Raw genomic sequence first — 19,245 nt, forward strand, 5'->3', positions numbered from 1 at the left:
TCAAGAGTCTCCTCCAGCACCATAATTCAAAAGCATCAATTCTTCAGTGATCCGCCTTCTTTATGGTCCAGCTCTCTCTTCCATACATCACTACTGGGAAAACCATAGCTTTAACTATACAGACCTTTGTTGGCAAGGTGAATGTTACTCTCTTGGATAAAAATAATAAAACTGCAATGTTTCATGTGAACCTTGTTAAAGCTCTCTTTTTTGTTCTATAGTAATATCAAGCCTTTCATGCTTCTCTGTGACAAGCATATGACCCAGTAAACTACCCTGGGGACTTTTCACAGGGTGGAGTAAGAAATGCATAAAACCAATAAAACAATACAGCATTGAGACAGAGACAAGTTCTGCCTAAGTGCCATTCTTATTCATATAAGTAAACATGAACAAAATATTTCAACATGTATTTGCCTATCACAGCCAAGCTACCTGTGACAGAAATACTGAGCCTAGCATTTGCACAAAAGGAAATGTTTTACCAGGCTCATAAATATAAAAAAGAATGGTTCCTGGTTTTCATCTCTTGGTCACATTGCAACATGATCAAAAGACATAGCATAGCTCTGTACCTGCAGCACACTGAAATGCGTAAATTCTTCCTGTGGGGTTATTATTATTATTATTTCCCAGAGAGGTCAGATGGCACAAGATGGCAGGAGCACTTCCCATAGGTCCTGGAAAAGATATTGTCCAGCAACAGGGGCAACCTGGATTGGGAAGCGGGTAGCTTGTGCCCGTCAACTTGTCACTCATGTCACTGGAGAGACATAACAACAGGCCATGGACCCATTTCTGCAGGTCCAGCCACAAGCCTTAACCCTGTGGTTCTCAAACTGTTTTCTAGCACCACACTGATTTTTTTTGTTGATAAGAAATACAATGGGAAACAACAAGAAACAACTCCTAGCAGTGCTTGATTTATAATAACATAGAACACAATTACGTTATAATATGAAGATGCGACATCCAGAAAGTATAAAGCAGTGAAGATACTTAAGTACATGAATCATTCCCAAAATATAATTATAAACGAACCTCTTGCATAGTACCTTAAATATGTAAACAAACTCAACGAGACGAGTAAGCTTACTTTTGCTGGGTAATCTCGTTTATATTAGGTCTAATTTGGGACAAACTATCATTTCCTCATCAACACAAAGAAGCCTTTCTCTTTTCTGATCTTATATCATATTTGTCAGAAAAGATATCCATCCTAACTGTTGATCAAAAGCAGAATTTTGTGAGCCCTCCTTGCCACCTCTCTTTCTCCCCCCCCCCTTTCACGTCAAAAGCCAGTGGTAACACTTTATCACACACTAATGAATTAGAATGCAGGGTGGCTGAAAGGGAAGAGAGATAGGGTTACATAGGTAGGAACAGGATAGGGGGTCCCCAGGGACAGGAAGCAAACTAAACCCTGGTCATAATGGTGTCCCTGAGTGTGTCCCATTAATTTCTCCATGTACGCGAAGGGCTGCCATTCAAGTCTAAGATCTGCACTTAGGGTTTGACTGCAGCAAATGTGAAAGCTGCCTCCCACCATTGTCACTGGATGGCTTCTCTCCAAGAAAGTGCAGCATCCTCTCCTCTCCTCATCTACCTACATTGCTGCAGTATAGAAGCTCTCTCTCTCTCTCTCTCTCTCTCTCTCTCTCTCTCTCTCTCTCTCCAGTCATGACAAGGGGCATTTTGCAGGCTCTATAAAATTAACAAAGTGTGACAACTAGCTACTCATTAGGGAAGTCCAAAAATTTGAGGCTAGTTACAAATGACAGCATTTGGACTAAAGTCGCTGAGAGTTGAAGCTATGACTATATTATGATCTAAGTGCTTTAACTAAACTTCTAGATTTTTTTTGGGGGGGGGGAATATCCATTTCCGTTTCTAAAAAACACTAAGGTTTTGCACAAGAGTGTACAAGATCTTCCTATTAGTGTTATATTATAAGCCCGATGTATGTACTGAGATTGGTCTCCCAGATAGTCCCCAGCATTTACTGTGAGAATATCTCCTCCAAACTGGGCATGTGGCAATTGGTGGAAATAGGTTTCTTTCTTTGGTATCGGAGGCCACTGGAAACAAAATGGCTAGGCAGGGGTCAGCAAACTTTTTCAGCAGAGGGGTGATCCACTGTCCCTCAGACCTTATAGGGGGCTGGACTATTTTTTTTTGGGGGGGGAATGAACGAATTCCTATGCCCCACAAATAACCCAGAGATGCATTTTAAATAAAAGGACACATTCTACTCATGTAAAAACACGCTGATTCCCAGACTGTCCGCAAGCCAGATTTAGAAGGCAATTGGGCTGGATCCGGCCCTGAGGCCTTAGTTTGCCTACCCATGGGCTAGGCTGTGTTTGGGTGGGAAGACAAAGAAGTTGGAGTGCTGAAACAGAGCTCAGCCACTGAAATGTCACAATGCCCACAAAAATGGAAAAAAAGTGTTCCACACTAGACTAGTAGTGGCTGCAGACTGTACAACAGGCTATTTTTTCATTTATCCATTTTAAATGTGAAAAGGGGGCTGGCATTATGATGAAAGCAATGTTATGTGGATACTGCAGAAAACTTCTGGGCCTGACCAGGACTGACTTGACAATAAAATCCTGCCTGGAAATGCCCTTTAAGGTGGCACAAGAGTCTCTGTGCAAGAGACTTAACTCTCTGAAAACTGTAGCCTCACCAGAATCCTTTTCCTTGTACACCCTCTAAGGGCAACAGAACGCATCTGCATAGGCAGCCCCGTCCTAAGCCAGTTTATTCTTTGTGTGACGTACTTCCAAGTTAAATGTGCACAGGGTATACGCACTCTTACCCGAGAGTTAAATCCCACTAAAGTCAACGGGGCTTACTTCTGAGTAGACACGCAAAGGACTGCAGTTGGGTTTTTCTCTTGGCGTGCTGTTTCCCACCATGCCCGTGGAAAATGCGGTACTATGGCTATTTTTAGGAGTATATTTCTGTTTTCAGAAAGCCTGGGGTATGTTACATTTTCACTCAAGCAGTTCCGCAAACTTTGACCCTCTGAACAAGAATCCGACAGAGAGAGGAAGGGGGCGTGGCTTCTGGCACACGTGGGGGAATTGGGCTGCGTAATTGGATTGCGGAGGGGGCCTCTCTCCACTTCAAACGTCATTACGGTTCTACAGAAAATGCACTTTCCCCCGCGAGGCAGGAACGTAAAGGAAGTAAAGGAACGTGGGAGCGGCCACACGCCAGCGCCGAACACGTGTCGTTGTGTTCCCGCGTTATGAAGTCCCCAGAACAAAAAAGCACAGTTTGGTTCAAAACAACAGCGCAACGGTCCGATGACTTCGTAACCGTAGCGAACTTTCTTTCCCCTGCCCTCCAGAGAGGCCTAAGCCGCTCAGCCCGTCTGGGCGCGCGTTAGCATTGTGACCTAGGGAGGTGTTACTCGGAAGGCAACGCGCCGGCCCGTTGCAGAACGACGTAGCTGGAGAGCGGGTGTTTGTGCAGGGAGGGGGACGGAGGGAGGGGGCTGCCGGAGCCTGCGCGGGAAGGGAGCGGCCAGGCCCTCCAGCGAGCGCCGCCGGCGTTTGGGAGCAAGCTGGCAGGAGGGGGCCCGCTCGAAGGGCGGCGGCGGTGGCAGCTGCTCGGCTCCCGCCATGGGGGTGACCGTGGAGGCGCGCAAGGTTTACAGATACCCCTTCGAGCAGGTAGTGGCCAGCTATCTCCGCAAGGTAAAGAAGGGGAGCTCCTTTTCTTTCTTTCCCCTTCCCCGAAGCTGTGTGTCAGGCCCCGTTTCCTTGGGCTCAAGGGGGTTCATTCACAAGTGTGTGGGGAGGGGGGGGAGAGGATAAGGAGGAGAAATGGCGGCAACGGTGCGCCCCAGCCCAATCTTCATATTGAATACTCTCCACGCACGCCCTCTCCAGTCTGGCAAAACTATTTGGAAGTGTTTTCCAGCCTCCGATTTTCTCCTTTGGTTGTCAGCAGAGCCCCGACTAAAGTGTCCCCTTGCAGTAACACGCGGTGAGGCCGAGCCTTTGGGGTATTTGGGGGGTGCGTGTTGCGTCGCGGGTGGGGGCCGTGCTATCTAACCCAGCTGCCATCCGCCTGGCTGAGACAGAGGCTCTCTGTGTTTATCCGATGGGAGTGTGAACGCGCCTCTGGATCTCTCCTTCCCACTGCTGCCTTTCGCACGTGCTCTCTCTCCGGCACGTTTTTCGCCCTGGCGTTTGCTGGTGGGCGCTGCTGCTTTCTCGCTTAGTTCTCACGAAAGTGCTACTTCGTCAGAACTTATAAATACCAAGGCCCACTCCTTTGAATTGAGACAAGGTTTTTTGTGTCTGGCAGGGTGTACTCAGGATTTTATTGAGGGGAGGCTTTTTGTTTTTTCGAGGGGGGGCAGAACCTCAGTTAACTATGTATATTTATGTATTTTTATTGATGGGGGGGCAGTTGCCCCTTCCCCCCAGCTACACCCATGGTGTCTTGTATACTTTCCAAAGTGCATGTCTTCATCTCCTTGGTGGAACAGCCAGGATGAATTCAGAATCAGCATTCAAGATGCCCTTCACAGATTGGAGAACTGGGCCAAAACTAACAAGGAATGTTAATAGGAGCAAATGTAAGGTTCTGCGCTTAGGCAGGAAGAACCAGCTGCTCAAATGTAAGATGGGGTACACATGGCTTACTGGTAATACACGTGCAAAGGATCTAGGGGTCTTAGTGGACCACAAACTAAACATGAGATTTCAACTAAATATCAGGAAGAACTTTTTGGCAGTAAGAGCCAACTGGAATGGACTCCCTTGGAAGGTGGCGAACTCTCCTTCCTAGGGTGTTTTTAAGCAGAGGTTGGATAGCCATTTGCCACTGATGCCTTAGCTGAGATTCTTGCATTGCAGGGGGTTGGACTAGATTGCCCTTGGGGTTCCTTGCAGCTCTACAACTGTATGATTTTATGCTCATCCAAATACCCTTAAAGGGAAGCCACACATGAGATGTATCAACAGCAATCAAATATGGGAGTTACAAAAGCATGGATGATGGTCCCCAAATCTTAGTACTGTACTGCAACTTGTATGGTTTTATGCTGGTTTTACGCAGACTTTTGTACTGGTGATACTTTCATATTGATTGTATTTAGTTGTTAATTGCATCTGTGTTTTATTGTTTTTAATTTGCGAACTGCCCAGGGGACATGGTTAATTAGGCGGTATATAAATGCCACAAATATCTAAATAAATAAAGCAATGAAAATATGGAGCTGATAAAATGCACTTGTGCCTTTGGCTATAATCTGGCAGCAGGCCATGGCCCAAGAGAATGCTAGCCTGTAAAAAATTATTCACAAAGGGGAGCAAATAATATCCATGCATCTTGTGCGGAGTGTAGACCCTGTCCGGCTTCATCTACCTGCCACAGGTGGCCAAACATGGTTGCAGAAGTAGCTGTTGTGTAATAGGGCATAATGATACCCAAGCCTGTATTCTTGTTCATATTTTGGGGGTAAGGTTTATCCCTTTTATGTTATTGTAGTCAATTAACATTCTTCTGTCTTTCTGATGTATTTTATATTTTGTTTCCTGTATGCTTTTACAGATGTAAGTCACATTGAGATGTAAGTCACTTTTTTGTTGTTGCAAGTGATGAATATGTACCATCAATACTGCTACTACTAATTAATACTGATGTGGTTAGGATTACATAGTTAGCTATGGCATTCACATCTGGTTCTGGTTTGAAACCTTGGCTCAAATGAAACCCTTATCTTGGGTTACTTAAAAACAAGAATGCCAGAGGTGGGATCTGAAAAGGACTTATTTTTTTGTATTTCCAAAGTGGGATTATTGGAGCTCACATTTGGAAGCAAGCAAGCCCTATTGAAATTAATGAGTTTATTTTTAAGAAGGAATGCACAGGATCATATATTAATGTGCTGCTTTTGTCAAACTGTTTTGCTACCATTTAATAACGTGATACCATTAGTACAAAGGAGTCCAGGCCAGTGAACACATTGCCTTCAGCTCCCAGAGGAAACCTCAGTGGCCTTGCGTGAACGGTTGGGGCAGCCTTACCTCAACCATTCCTGGGGATGCTTAAGACTTAGGTGCCCCAAGGAAAAGCAGAAGAGAGGAATCGGAGGCAGGGAGCTAGTGCCATCCGCTTCTGAAGTTGGCCTGAGAATATTTTGTATCATTTGTGTGTTAATGTTTTGAACTGTAAACAGCCTTGGATGCCTTGGCAATTATGGTGGTCTATAAATGCAATAAATAAATAATAAAATGAATACTGTACTGTTATGTTACTGTTTATTGATACATTGTGTAACTATATTGATAAGATGTAACTATAAAGGCACAGTTCTTTGCACTGTCCTCTTAAGATTGAAACAGACTGCAGGATGTGCGAGAAACATCTGTATTCCCCTATTTAACTGCAACCAGTCCTGAGGATAGAGTGGCTGCAAACCCCCGTCCTGGCTGGGTAGTGGTTGCAGCCCCTCGTGCTGCCTCCATGCCCAGGCAGCCAAAACGTGCAGGGGCAGCTGGGGGTTAATGTCCACTCCTGGCTGGCTTCATCACAGGACAGGATTGCCCGCCAGTGTTAGAAACTGAGATATGAAAGCCAAAAGCTAAACCTATGAAAAAAAGACAGTCACGGAACCAAGAAATTACACAAAACAAAAGAATTGCTGTGAAAATCCCTGAAACGAGAAGTAATCAACTATAGAATTGAATTAAATAACAAAAATAAAAAAATTTAAGGAAAAATTAACCTAAAATTAAACAAAGACTTAACGAGATGCCGGCTACAAAACTCGTTTCACTGAACTAATCAGTTTCCTCAGAAGGAAATAAAGAAATTCTAAACCTTAAATGATTTTAAGTGACATCAAACAAGTTTCACTTTTTTATAACAAGAATAGAAAGCTGAAAATGAATGAACTGCAGCTATGTTCATTTTTCACTTGGTCTAGTCTTTCCTCTGCCCACCCCCATAATATTCTTTGGAGGGTCTCCAGTCTTCAGAGAGTGGCTGGAAGTGGGGAGGCAGAGAAAGGTCCTCCTTTTCTTCCCCTCTGCAGTTTTAATCTGAAACCTTAGACGCAGTACTGCACCCAGAGCTCAGAAACTGCTCCCGTCAATGAAATTCTCTGTCACAAAATGCACCCAGAATAATGAGCATTTTAAACACTGCCGCCAAATGCCTATGTTCAAACTAACCAAAAAAATGTTTCAGGTATGCCAAAATGGTATGTGTGTTATGCATTCAAATAATTTAGGGCATGCATGCACTCCTCACTAGAGCTCCATCAGTTCACAAGTCATTACTGATGTATCATAAATGAAAAATGGGTGTCATCAACATACTGGGGGAATTATCTTGAGTGCAAGTAATATAAGACTGTCTTTCCCAAGCCTTTGGTGCTTGTTGTGGAGCTTTAGGGGGAAGCAAAGTCTTTATGGTGTGTGGTTTTTAGATGACAAAAACTAGAGGGAGAGACCTTTATTATTTTTACCTTTCCCAAACCTCCTAAATAAGAGATAAGGCACTGCCTCTACCTTGGGACTCAAGGGAGCAGCAAGTATTTCTCTTGTTTCTTTTAAATAAATAATAGAATTACAGAGCTGCAAGAGAACTTGATCAGTCGCCTGCTCAATGCATGGTGGGACAGCAGTGTCCCAGACAGATGACTCCACACCCTTTACATAAATTCCTCCAGGGATGGAGAAGCTCTTTCTGTTTCTTCTCTAAAGCGCACCACAGGCTGGGCCTTACTATCTCATTTGGCCTTGAGGTTTGGGGAAGGTAAAACACATCAGGAGTTTTCTCTGTGTCTTTTTTACTTCTTCATAACCCCGTTACAAGTGGTAGAGATCCCAGCCTCTCCTCGAAGCTTCAAGCTCACACAGAAGAACACTAGATTGACTCTTGGGGGCAAGCTTGATGTTACACACAGATGCCTAATTCTCGCCTACCAATCTTTTAAAATGAAAAAGGAGCCTTAGGGAGTTGCCATCTTCCTTTTGAGCGCTTCCCCTTACATGCTGGTCTTACCTGATAGCAGATGGTTAGAAAGGTCTGTTTTCATTTAAGAAAAAAAGAGAGAGGTTACATGCATCTGTGTTTGATGTTTGGCTTTGGTGTTCAATTCCTGTGTGTATTTTCCTATTCTTTTATTGTTAATCTGAATAGAAGTATAGAAACTGTTTAATTATAGATGTTCATAATATGGTGACTTTATTGCCCTCTAGCTGTGGCTTTTGAGAAATGAAACTGAAGTTTAAAAGTATGTAATTGCTATTTCTTTGCCAGTTTTTTAACCGGCATGCTAAGGTCAGATGACCCTGCTCAATACTATCTCTCCTCTGCTCAAGGAGTACAAAAGAACAACTTTTTGAGCAACCCAGTACTTTTCATTCAGTGGAATGACTTCACTGGCAGGCTTGTAGTTTTTGCACCATGCTTTCTTTTCCTACTTTCTGTTGATGCTGAATGTAAGAGAATGGAGAGGCACTGCCATTGAGGTGTTCTTCCACCTTATATCTAGCAATGTAAGCTTTATTGCAAACTCTTCTGTTACCAGTTTCATTTTTATCTAGTTTTGCTTCTCAGCACGTGCATTTCTCTTGTAATTAATGTGACCCCCATCTTTACAGATCATCATTGCATCTAGTAACAGTGCAATTTTTGCCCAGTGCAATTCTTCATGTGTGTATTTTGCTTTTTAATTTAATCTAAATCTTTGTGTGAGGTATTGAGTCGGACAATTCCTATTACAGTAGTTTGGGTCATGCCTTTCCACTGTAAGCTGCAAACCTGCTCAGTTAAAATAAATGAAGTGGTTATTGTTGGTTTTTGTTTTTTTAAAAAAGACTGATTTCACCCTTTGATTCAGAATTGTCCAGGATTTGTAAATGCTATGTATGTCAGCTGATTTCATGCAGTATGCCGCTGTTGCCTACACCAGATAGGTCATTTATTTCTGCATGATCTGTTGTTGTTGTTGGGCATACATTTAATTGTTCTTTCTCTAGTGATAGTCAGTTTCCTTGGTTCATTTGGGTTGTTGCTTGCAACCCTGAGATGGTGTTGGCTCTACTACTCCAGTCCAGTATACTGACAAATCCTTTTCCTTTTCCACTGCCTAAATACTTAGTAAAAGTCCTTCTCATTTTCACTAGGATGCAGCTGTGATGTGACCATTCTATCATTTTGCATTTTCTGCCTCTGACAGCAGCAAAATATTAGTTTGGATTATTCATTTTCTAAAAAACCACAAACACTGAAGGTGAATCTAGGCAGGCATCATACATAAGAAAATAAAAATCGAGAAATCCATAGTTGGATAATACCTTTATTAGGACCAAACAGAAAATGTGCCAAGCTGTTATCCAAGATGCATGATAGAGAAAGGACTATGGTTCACCTGAAGCATACTTCAGGTGGCAAAAAAAGAAGGTTCACTTGGCATTTGATTCAGAGGCTGTATGTGTGTGTTTGAGGAGTAGATGCAAGGGAAAGTAGCATTTACTCCACAGCAGTAAAAACTTCTGTGTGCAATATGCATCTGTAAATAGCCTGAGAGGTATGATTGTGTGGGAAGGCTATCACTCCATAACTGAACATTTTGACTTGATCTTGAACACCAGATTGCACTGAGACAGACCTGTAGTTTTAAACTTAAAGGTAACTAGGTAAAGGTAAGGTAAAGAGACCCCTAACCATTAGGTCCAGTTGTGGACGACTCTGGGGTTGCGGTGCTCATCTCGCTTTATTGGCCGAAGGAGCCGGTATACAGCTTCCGGGTCATGTGGCTAGCATGACTAAGCTGCTTCTGGTGAACCAGAGCAGCTCACGGAAATGCTGTTTACCTTCCCGCCGGAATGGTACCTATTTATCTACTTGCACTTTGACGTGCTTTCGAACTGCTAGGTTGGCAGGAGCAGGGACTGATCAACGGGAGCTCACTCCGTCGTGGGGATTCAAACCGCCAACCTTCTGATTGGCAAGTTCTAGGCTCTGTGGTTTAACCCACAGCACCACCCGCGTCCCTTAAAAGTAACTAACAATATTGAAAACAGAAAGCATTTTAGTTTTGCTGCCCAAGAAAAGGTGAAACGTGTCTGTGCTTGGTCATGGGAATGTGATAAATGCTTTTGAAGGGTTGAAGTAACTAATTTGGGGAAAATTTATAATCTTCTGAGGAGTGCTAACTTAATCCTTGTGAGTAAACTGCATTTTCCCCAGCATTTGAGCCATAAATTCTGGTTGCTAATGTGTGTGTGTGTGGGGGGGGGGCATTTCTTCTCTGTCCATCACATCCACGTAAACATGTTGTGTGGTAGCCATTGGCAGCCAATGTCCCCACTGTGGAAGGACATGTGGATCCAGAATTGGTCTCGACAGTCACTTATGGACTCATTGTTAAAACCGTGTTTATGGAAGACAATCTTTCTCGGCTACGAGTGATCGCCGAAGAAGAAGATTACTAATTGAGGAAACCACCCACACCTATGATGCTCCTACAATTTTTGTACCTAATTTAGGGGTGTGTGTGTGTGTATGTATGAGTTGCTCCTGAGTGCTGACATTTGTTCTGCACCTTTATTTCCCAACATGCCTTTCTTCAACTGTCAAAGTTTTTTTTTTCTTTTTTAAAAGGGTGAGCAGTCTTTCCTCCCATGACAAACCGTTGCATAATTCTATGATTCTATATCTTCACTGTCATCACACTCCTTTGGTTACTGTAAGGACAGCAACATAAAGGGAGCTGCTTCAGTTGCTCAAAAGCATGCACAAGGACCCCGTGGAATCTCATCTTTGCTCTGTGTCATAACTACTAATGTAGAAGGAATGAGATCTGAAGCGGGTGGATGCTTCATTTTGAGTAAAATAAAATACCAGCCACTTTAGATAGGTTTTGAAAATAGCAACTTGGTTTCCAACTTCTACTGGTTTGTTTGTTTTTTGGTCTTGTGTTTGATATGTGTTCTCTTACTAGCTGTGCCATGCATTTACTAGAGTTTACTTTATGATACATTTATTTGCTGTGATATCCTGGAAGTCTGAAATTGTTGGAACTGATTTCTTTCCTACTGGGATTTAAAAGAGAATCTTCAAATATATTTTGCAGTCCTGTGATGCTTCCATTTTTTTAGTTGCATTTGAGCATGTGTACTTCAATATCAACTCAGTTCTTGCATTGAAGGATTTTGGTTATCATTACAAATTATATTAAACCATGCTGAATTCTCTGTGCAGTCAACTAGAAGACTAGATGGTTCTCTTGCTATGATTTAATTTAAGCCATTTATGTGTTTGTGAATGTTATATAGCGTCCTTGCATTGTATTTTGGTTTTCATCATATTCTGAGGATTGCGTCTTCTCTTAACCTTGTTGGAAGCCCCATTTGAAAAGTGAATTCATGCTGACTTTTGTGATACTTACTTTATTTTGTATTTGTGGAAGGTTTGTATGGAAAACAAATGTTTTTCAGAAAAAGCGGTACATAAAGCAAAAACAATATTAATCAATAATTGCATACTATTCAAACACAGGGTTTCAAAGTAATCCATCTTTTTCAACAGAGCAGGAAAATCACCATTATAGCTCATCATATGTCAGAATTCAGTGATGAGCACTACTTGATCTTCCCACCAAGAAGTGCTTTCATCTCCCTCTCAAAACAGCCTCTTGCTGTATCATAAGCAAACGTCTTTATAGTGTCATTGGAGTGGAGTTTCAAAAGCTGTTGTGACCTGGTGCTTTGTAGAGGATGGTAGAAGGGGAGAGAAAGAATTACAGCCCCAGTAAATAATCCCAAAGTCTTCTCCACATGCAAAGCTTGCTGAATTGTTAGCCTCTTCTTAATGTAGCATGGCATCTGTTAAATTTTCAGGAAAATTGAATCTTTAATACGTCTAATTAATATATTGGAGCACCCAGCAAAGTGAATCACATAGTTGCAATAAATCATAGAGATTGCTGTGACCTATGGGTGATCTTTTAAAAGGAAGAATATATCTAATGTATGCTTATTATATACTATATACTATTCTGCAGGCAGGCAGAAACAGGGGCCACCTGTGTGGTTCTGACATAAGAGATATTATACCACAGAGAAGTAGCTCCTATGCCTCTGTGATAAACACATGATCCTAACCTTTTCCTGGGTCACTGTAAAACCTTTTGTATCTTTGATCTCTGATGGAAGAAGGTTGTGCTGTCTAACTTTAAAACAAAGTTTCCAGCTTGGTGATATAACACTAGTATTCAATATGGGTCCAACCTGGGATGCTTGTGATTGGTACCTAATTCGTATCAGGTTTACAAGACACCTCATAAGGACGCCACTTTCTCATTCAACTGTGAAATCTGCTAAGCAGTCAGTTTTGAAGCTTTGGAAGACTGGATGAGCATCAGTTAATCTGTAGGGATTCCAGGAATAAACAGCCACAGTGCATGTTTTCCCCATTACACACACCTCTTGCTGGTTGCTGTCTCCTACTTGCATATTTGATGCACTTGAACAGTTGACCACGAGATGGCATCATATCATTTTTGAAGGCTGTGGTCTAGTTGAAGAAGTTTTTTTGTTTTTGGAAAGAAATGTTAACTGCTCACCAGTAAAACAGAACTTTCAGCTAAGCTCACTCATCCATATATTTCACCTTTGCAAAGCAAATGCCCACCAAGCAGTGAAGAATGCTACCATTCTACATATCTCTGGGACCTCCCCCCCCTTCTCTCTCTTTTTACATGTAACTGATAGCTATATGTAGCTAAATTGTTTTCACATGTAGGGTTTATATGGTAATCATCATCTCCAACTGTTACATGGTACAACCGTATGGAATGGAAATGTGAGATCTTTCTTGCTTTCTCTTTTCCTTGCTCAGGTGATTGAGGCACAACAGGTCATACACATATAACTCACCAATTTAGAATGCAACTTAACATACTAGCATCCAAGAAAGTAGCTGATATAATGGTAGAATCATAGAATTGTAGAGTTGGTAAGGGACCACTGTAAGGCAGGGGGGATCTTTTTGCTCAATGTGGGGTTGCTACTTTTTGCCCTCTACCCTGAGATTAAGAGTCTCTTGCTTTACTGATTGAGCTATCCCAGCATGAGCACATAACCTGTGTATCCAACAGAGAGTTTATTCAGCTTGATCAGTCAATGCATTTCTTCCTTTTGGGTTTTCTGCATTTTGTTTATAAACAAGGTATTATGGACTTGGGGAAAGCTGTGGTGCTGCTAATAGTTAAACCGTCCGCATACTCATAAGCTTTTAACTCATCTCCCTTATATTAAGCTGTGCACAAAATTGAGTCTATTCCTAGTTAAATACTTGGGTAATAGAGTCTGCTATTTAGTGGAAGACTTATGCAAATGGCTTTTTTGTTTCACACGAATGGGTCTTATAGACTGTAAGTTTCATTGATAATGTAATTAGACTGTTACTTACCATTTGAAAGCAGCAAGCTGCATGGAAGCATCAGATTTAACTGCCATATACTTCACTTAATGAAACTTCTTACAGTGAACATAGAAATGCATAGTTCAGTTAGTATCTTCTTCTTGAGTTTTACCGTGTTTTCTCATATGGCATTTATATTTGCTCGTATACCTGGCTTTTATCATCACTGTACATTTACTACTACTATCTTTTATCTAATATCAGTTTTGTGCTGTCTTCCTGTCCCCCGCTTCCTGATTCAATTTCCAGAGAAGGAGATTGGAATATTGTTCAATTTTGAACACATTTGGGGAGCTGTGGGTTTTCTTTCTTTCTTTTTTAAAAGCCATATCATGGTTTCACTTTGTGGTCTCAAAACACAGTTGGAAACAAATCACTGTGCCCCAGCTTCATGTGTCATGGGAAAACTCTGTTGGTTTATATTGAAAGTGGGCACCTCTTTTGGAATGCAACAAGTCTCTTTTGTGCATTAGCCCGAGGTGCTTGTGTATGTGAAAAGAAACCATGGTTTCTAGCTGTACTTTAACCTGGCCAGTGTGTTAAGAATGAGAGATTTAAAACATACCCTGTGATCATATTGACACTTTATCCTGTCAAATAGACACACTACTACTCCAACGTCCCACATAAAATGAAATGCCTAGGGTGGTGGCAGAGGGGGGAGTTGAAGAATAATTACTATTCAAATTGTATCCTAAAATGGAAAGATGTGGATTCTGAGTTTTGATACAGAAATTCAAAGGCTGGGTTTTCTATTTCAAGATTGATTATTGGTTGTGTAGGGAAGAGAATGATCTTGGCTTCTTTTAAGATGAGCTTTAAGGCTGTTAAAATGGATTGAGCATGCAAGAGTATCCATTTCAAATTCCCCCATGCAACTCTTAGGGTAGATTCACCCAGTTGTTTTCCTCACACCACAAAGGGTTTTAAGTCCTTAAATCCACCCTGGTGTGTTTCCAGTTTTTCATCATGGCATAGCCTTCATCTGAAAAGCCTGGGTTCATTTGATGTGGGTAGCGGGTGGAGTTTGGACGATATCACACTAGTTTAAAATTCCCATCTCATTCATTTTACTGTTTTGAAGGCACCTTGTAATCTAGATCACAATTTTAAAATATGTTCTTAATGTGTTTTGTGTGGCAATAGTGAAGAGAGTTAACTGACCATTTAAAGAAGTTTGTTGGGAAATTTCTTAATTGGCTTAAACAATCACAGCAAACTCCTAGCATAAATCAGCCACCACACTCAGATCTGTTGAGAAATACCATGCAAATTCTAATAGGATTTTATCAATGAGTAGGAAATTTCCTTTTATGTACCTACTTACTGATGTAATTAACGTATACAGTGGTGCCTCGCAAGACGAAATTAATCCGTACCGCGAGTCTCTTCGTCTTGCGGTTTTTTTCGTCTTGCGAAGCACGGCTATTAGCGGCTTAGCGGCTGTTAGCGGCTTAGCGGCTATTAACGGCTTAGCGGCTTTAAGAAAAAGGAAACAAACTCGCAAGAACTCGGAAGACGTTTCGTCTTGCGAAGCAAGCCCATAGGGAAATTCGTCTTGCGGAACGACTCAAAAAATGGAAAACTCTTTCGTCTAGCGAGTTTTTCGTCTTGCGAGGCATTCGTCTTGCGGGGCACCACTGTACATCACTTTTCAGGAAAAACGTTTCCCAAAGTGTTTAACACATAATAAATTGTGATGTGTACTCTCTTGCCTTTAGTATCCAAGTCCCATGGAGAAGCATGTCACGGCTGTAAAAACAGTAGAAGAAAAAACAGGTAAGTTGGACACTTCACTGTTGCTTGGAAGGCTCCAGAAAGTTTTCAGTAATTTACAGGTACGTGAGAGCAGTAACTAAGGTTACTCAGAGGTTTGGGGTGAAATGTCATCAGTATGTTGTGACCCTTTGCTCTACCTTGGAGCTAAATGGAGGGGGAAAGCACACTGAAATTAAATCTAGCTAGAAGGGGTGGTTTTGGCTAGGGGTTCTTCCAGCTGGGGGATAGGCGCACAAGCTTATTCTGTGTGGTTTGCACTCTTGATGAAGGATCAGGTATACAGCTTGGAGGTGCTGCTGAATGTAATGGAAATTATTCCTTGTCTAGAACTCAACTCACACATTGCTTGAGGCAGCTGGCACAAATAATGCCCTGACTTAAAGGGCCTCTGCTTTAGGCAGGTGATATTGAGCCAGTAGGGTTCTCTTTCAGCCTTCTAGTCCTCTATACTTGTGCTGCTAAGGTTGTGAGGTAAATGGAGATAGGAGGAAAGGTCTCCCTTCCCTACCCCAGAGTACCTTCATCTTCTTTGCCTGCCAGGAGTACATGTTTGGGTAGGTTTGCCTAAATAGAAAAGATTTCAGCAGGCACTGAAAAGAATATAGTGAAAAGGCCTGCCTAATGGTGAGGGAGTTTGAGTGTAAAAGCTGCCACACTAAAACACCAATTCCTAACAAGTTCAGAATAAATGTTATGGGGCAGCTGTAAAAATGCCACTTCTAGAGATTTAAGTGGTTTTGTGGCATGCATGGGGTGAGCTGATCCATTGATATATAGAGGTGGGTGATTATTGAGAGATAATTTTTAAGCTGCCCTTGGACCACTTCACTCCAATTTGGCAGTAGTTACTGAATTGCTTGCACCTTAATTTGGGAGCTGTGGATCAGGTGATCTCGCATTGAACCTCCTGAATTCTTCCCCGCACCCAACCCTTACCCATTACTAAACTTGCAGTCAGAATCCATAAATATTCATCCCTGTTTCTGAGATTCAGCCTCTGTGGCTCAGAGCACTTTGGAGACAGCAATTTGCGAACTATCTCCCTGGCTCTTGTTCTTTCTGTGCATTGCCCTCATTCCTCAACTGGCTCTTGAAGACAAATTGCCCAGTTGCCCACCATTAGGAAGCGGTTGCAGACCAAGTTTATCGCAGCCAGGCTGCTTTTTCTGTTCTCCCAGAAGAACCCTCTTCTCAGCCGAGTCTCTCATACTGAGATGGCAGAAGAACAGAAAGTAGGAGCAGCCCGGGTGGAGGAAAGGAATTAGTGTTGTTCCCCCTCCCCAATGCAGATGCTGCAAAAGGACTACATAAAAGGTGATCTCTGCTTCAAGAAGCCGAAGCTGAGGCAGGCAGGGCTCTCGGCACAAATCTCCCCTTTCCCATTTTTCACACCATCCACTTCCGTCTTTTGAGAGGTCTGGGGTGGGGAGCTTAGTTATTCTCCTCCACCACTGAAAAAAAAGAGGCTCAAATTCTGGATTTTCCATTGCATATTATATATAATAATAGTTTTAGCCATCCCTTTCTCTTGGGAAATACCAGTTTATGACCCCTTGTAAATGTGTCACATTGGGAAAGACAAATATACTGCCAGCGTGGTTATTTAAAGCCTACTGCAAAATGCTGCCTCCCAGGAACAAAACCAGGGGAAGAAAAAAACACAGATAAACTTTGTGCGGGAGAGATTTGTCTCTTCCTTAGAACTCCTTTTCCACTGGGCTGTGTGCCTAGTCAGATCATCAATTAACATCATCCTGAGGCTTCTGGACTTGATTGGGATCATTAAATATTAACATGCAAAGTGAGTTTGGAAGCCAGTCACGTTCTTATTGTAGCTCAATAACTATAATTTGTGAAGGGTTTTAGAGGCGGTGGGGCTTTTCTTTCTTTTTTTGGTAGGGAGCTTTGTTCTTGTCACTGGCCCAACTCATTATAAAAATAAATTCTAATTGTTTGAGAGAATTGCTTTAGGCCTCAAACATTGACAATGGTGGGTGGAGAGGTATTTTGTACTCTTAGGATGTATTTCAGAATGCAGAGTGAGCAGAACAAGCCATTTTTGATCGGAAGTGCTGACCCAGGAAGATATTTGAAGCTTGTAGCTAGCAACACGAGAGCCTCGAAAATTAACTCCCCAACTGCTACCAGCTCAATTGTAGAGCAATTCCATTGCAGTTCTAGCCAAATCTATGAAGCTCGGATTTGGAATTGTGTGATGCTTTGTCATTGCCAGCATAGATGCCAATAAAATGTTTGAACCACACCATCTGTCCCCTGCCCAGTAGGGTTTTTTGTATGTGTTGAGGTGGGCAAACATAATATAGTTTTTGGACTAAGCATATAACCCTTTAAACGTTTTCTTCATGGTCCATCTGGCAACTGGGCTGGAATCCTTTGGCTGCTGAGAAGAAGGGACATTGAATCCCTCTACCACATTCAGGCTTCCTCGCCTTCTTACTTGCATCTGTAGTGCAAGCATTTGGTTTTGTTTTCTTACTATAAAAAACAACAACTCTATTTTCCAAAATAGCACTAAGTTGGTTTGTTCTTTTATCCTCAGATTTGTCTACAGGAATCATATACCGGAGGAGGATTGCAACGTGCCAGAATGTAATTCCACACTTCTTAAGACAGGTAATTAATGTCAGTCAAGGTTGATGCATGCTGGTTTTTAAGGATATAGGGGAAACGGTGCAGGTTTGTAGCCACAAAGAATGAACTGTCTACTTGAACTAGGAAGGTTCTAAGTATCCTGGGTGGACCACGTGAGGATAGGCAACAGCAGCTCATGTGGGTGGGGCGTGGAGGGTGTGGGGAAGTGGCCTTGTCCTGGTGGAAGCACTGTGCTTGGATGGGGATGGGGTGGAAGTCAGAGAGGCTTCTGCAAGGCTTCTGCCACCAACACTCAGAGCCCCCTTGACCTTGCTGCTACCAATTTGCCTCATCCCCGTACTTACAAGCACAGCAATGCTGCCCAGAGGATGCTGTTGCTCGCTCTCCCCCCCCCATATGAGCCACTACTGAGGATGGGACTGTGTTTGAAATCCTGTATCCTTCCCTTAGTTCCTAAAAGAGCATTTCCCAAAAACAACTCTTATCTGCCATTTTGGGAGCTTGAAAAGGAAATCAAAACAATGTCCTTTTAATCTAGGACTCTGTTTTTTTTAAAAAAATCATAACAGGATAGTGATTTCTTCCGTTTAAACTTTCTGTGTCCTAAAGTTGTAGCTTGGCAACTCTTTGGATTTACATTCTGCTATGTATCACCTTCCATTTTGTGAACTGTTTACTTGCAATCCTTATTCTGTCTGTCAGAACTCAAATGATTTCTCTCTGTCACATTTCTGTTTGCCTTTTTTTTCCATGCCTCGTCCAGATGGGGAAACATAAAAATTCCAGGTACCAAACAGAATGTAAAATGAACCAAATGTTTTGGCTGTTTATGTCGTGAGTGCAACAGTCGACAAATGTCTTCTGTTAGAATCCATTACTTTAAGCAGGACATGTAGGCAACTAAAATGTCACATAAATTAAGCTGATGCTTAAGATGCAGCAGTTGGCAAAATCTAACTAGGCACCGAGCCGTGAGAACAAGTCCCTAAATGTTTGCATGGTTTCATCACTAACAGCTAAAAGTTTTTAATTTCTCTGTTGGCGTCAAGAGATAAATGTTATGGGTGGCTTCAGTCCTTAATCGTTTTATTGTGTGAGGATGGAAACAAATGCTAAATATAAACAAATTCCTCATTCTTTCTTCAAAAACCTTGACATTATTTAAACATGTAATCATTATGTCTAACAGATCAGTGTCCTGAAAGTGCCCGAAGTCTACCTAGAAGAAGAATCTTGGCTTAATAAGCAGGATAGAATTATGTCTATGAAGACTCGGTGCCTCACATGGACACAGTATGCTACTCTAAAGGAAGAGTCAGTCTTCAGGGAAAGTTCAGAGAATCCAAACTGGTAAGGTGTAACTTATTTATATGCACATTGTTGTAAATG

The 19,245-nt window shown here is 42.1% G+C and overlaps 1 protein-coding gene across 3 annotated transcripts in view; it reads left to right on the forward strand.

Annotated features, from left to right (window-relative positions):
* The first annotated feature begins 3,485 nt into the window (after positions 1-3,485).
* PRELID2 (PRELI domain containing 2) overlaps positions 3,486-19,245 on the forward strand; it is a 57,081-nt gene continuing 41,321 nt past the window's right edge. The window contains exons 1-4 of one of the 3 annotated variants that reach the window (XM_080997303.1): positions 3,486-3,707; positions 15,186-15,243; positions 17,804-17,877; positions 19,046-19,206. In XM_080997303.1, coding sequence (XP_080853429.1) covers positions 3,633-3,707; positions 15,186-15,243; positions 17,804-17,877; positions 19,046-19,206 — 368 coding nt within the window. In that variant the 5' untranslated portion in view covers positions 3,486-3,632. The remainder of the gene's footprint in view (positions 3,708-15,185; positions 15,244-17,803; positions 17,878-19,045; positions 19,207-19,245) is intronic. The other 2 variants (XM_080997302.1, XM_080997301.1) reach the window with 2 other exon arrangements.

Source organism: Podarcis pityusensis, assembly GCF_964106645.2.
Source record: "Podarcis pityusensis genome assembly, chromosome: 2".
Lineage (NCBI taxonomy): Eukaryota > Metazoa > Chordata > Lepidosauria > Squamata > Lacertidae > Podarcis > Podarcis pityusensis.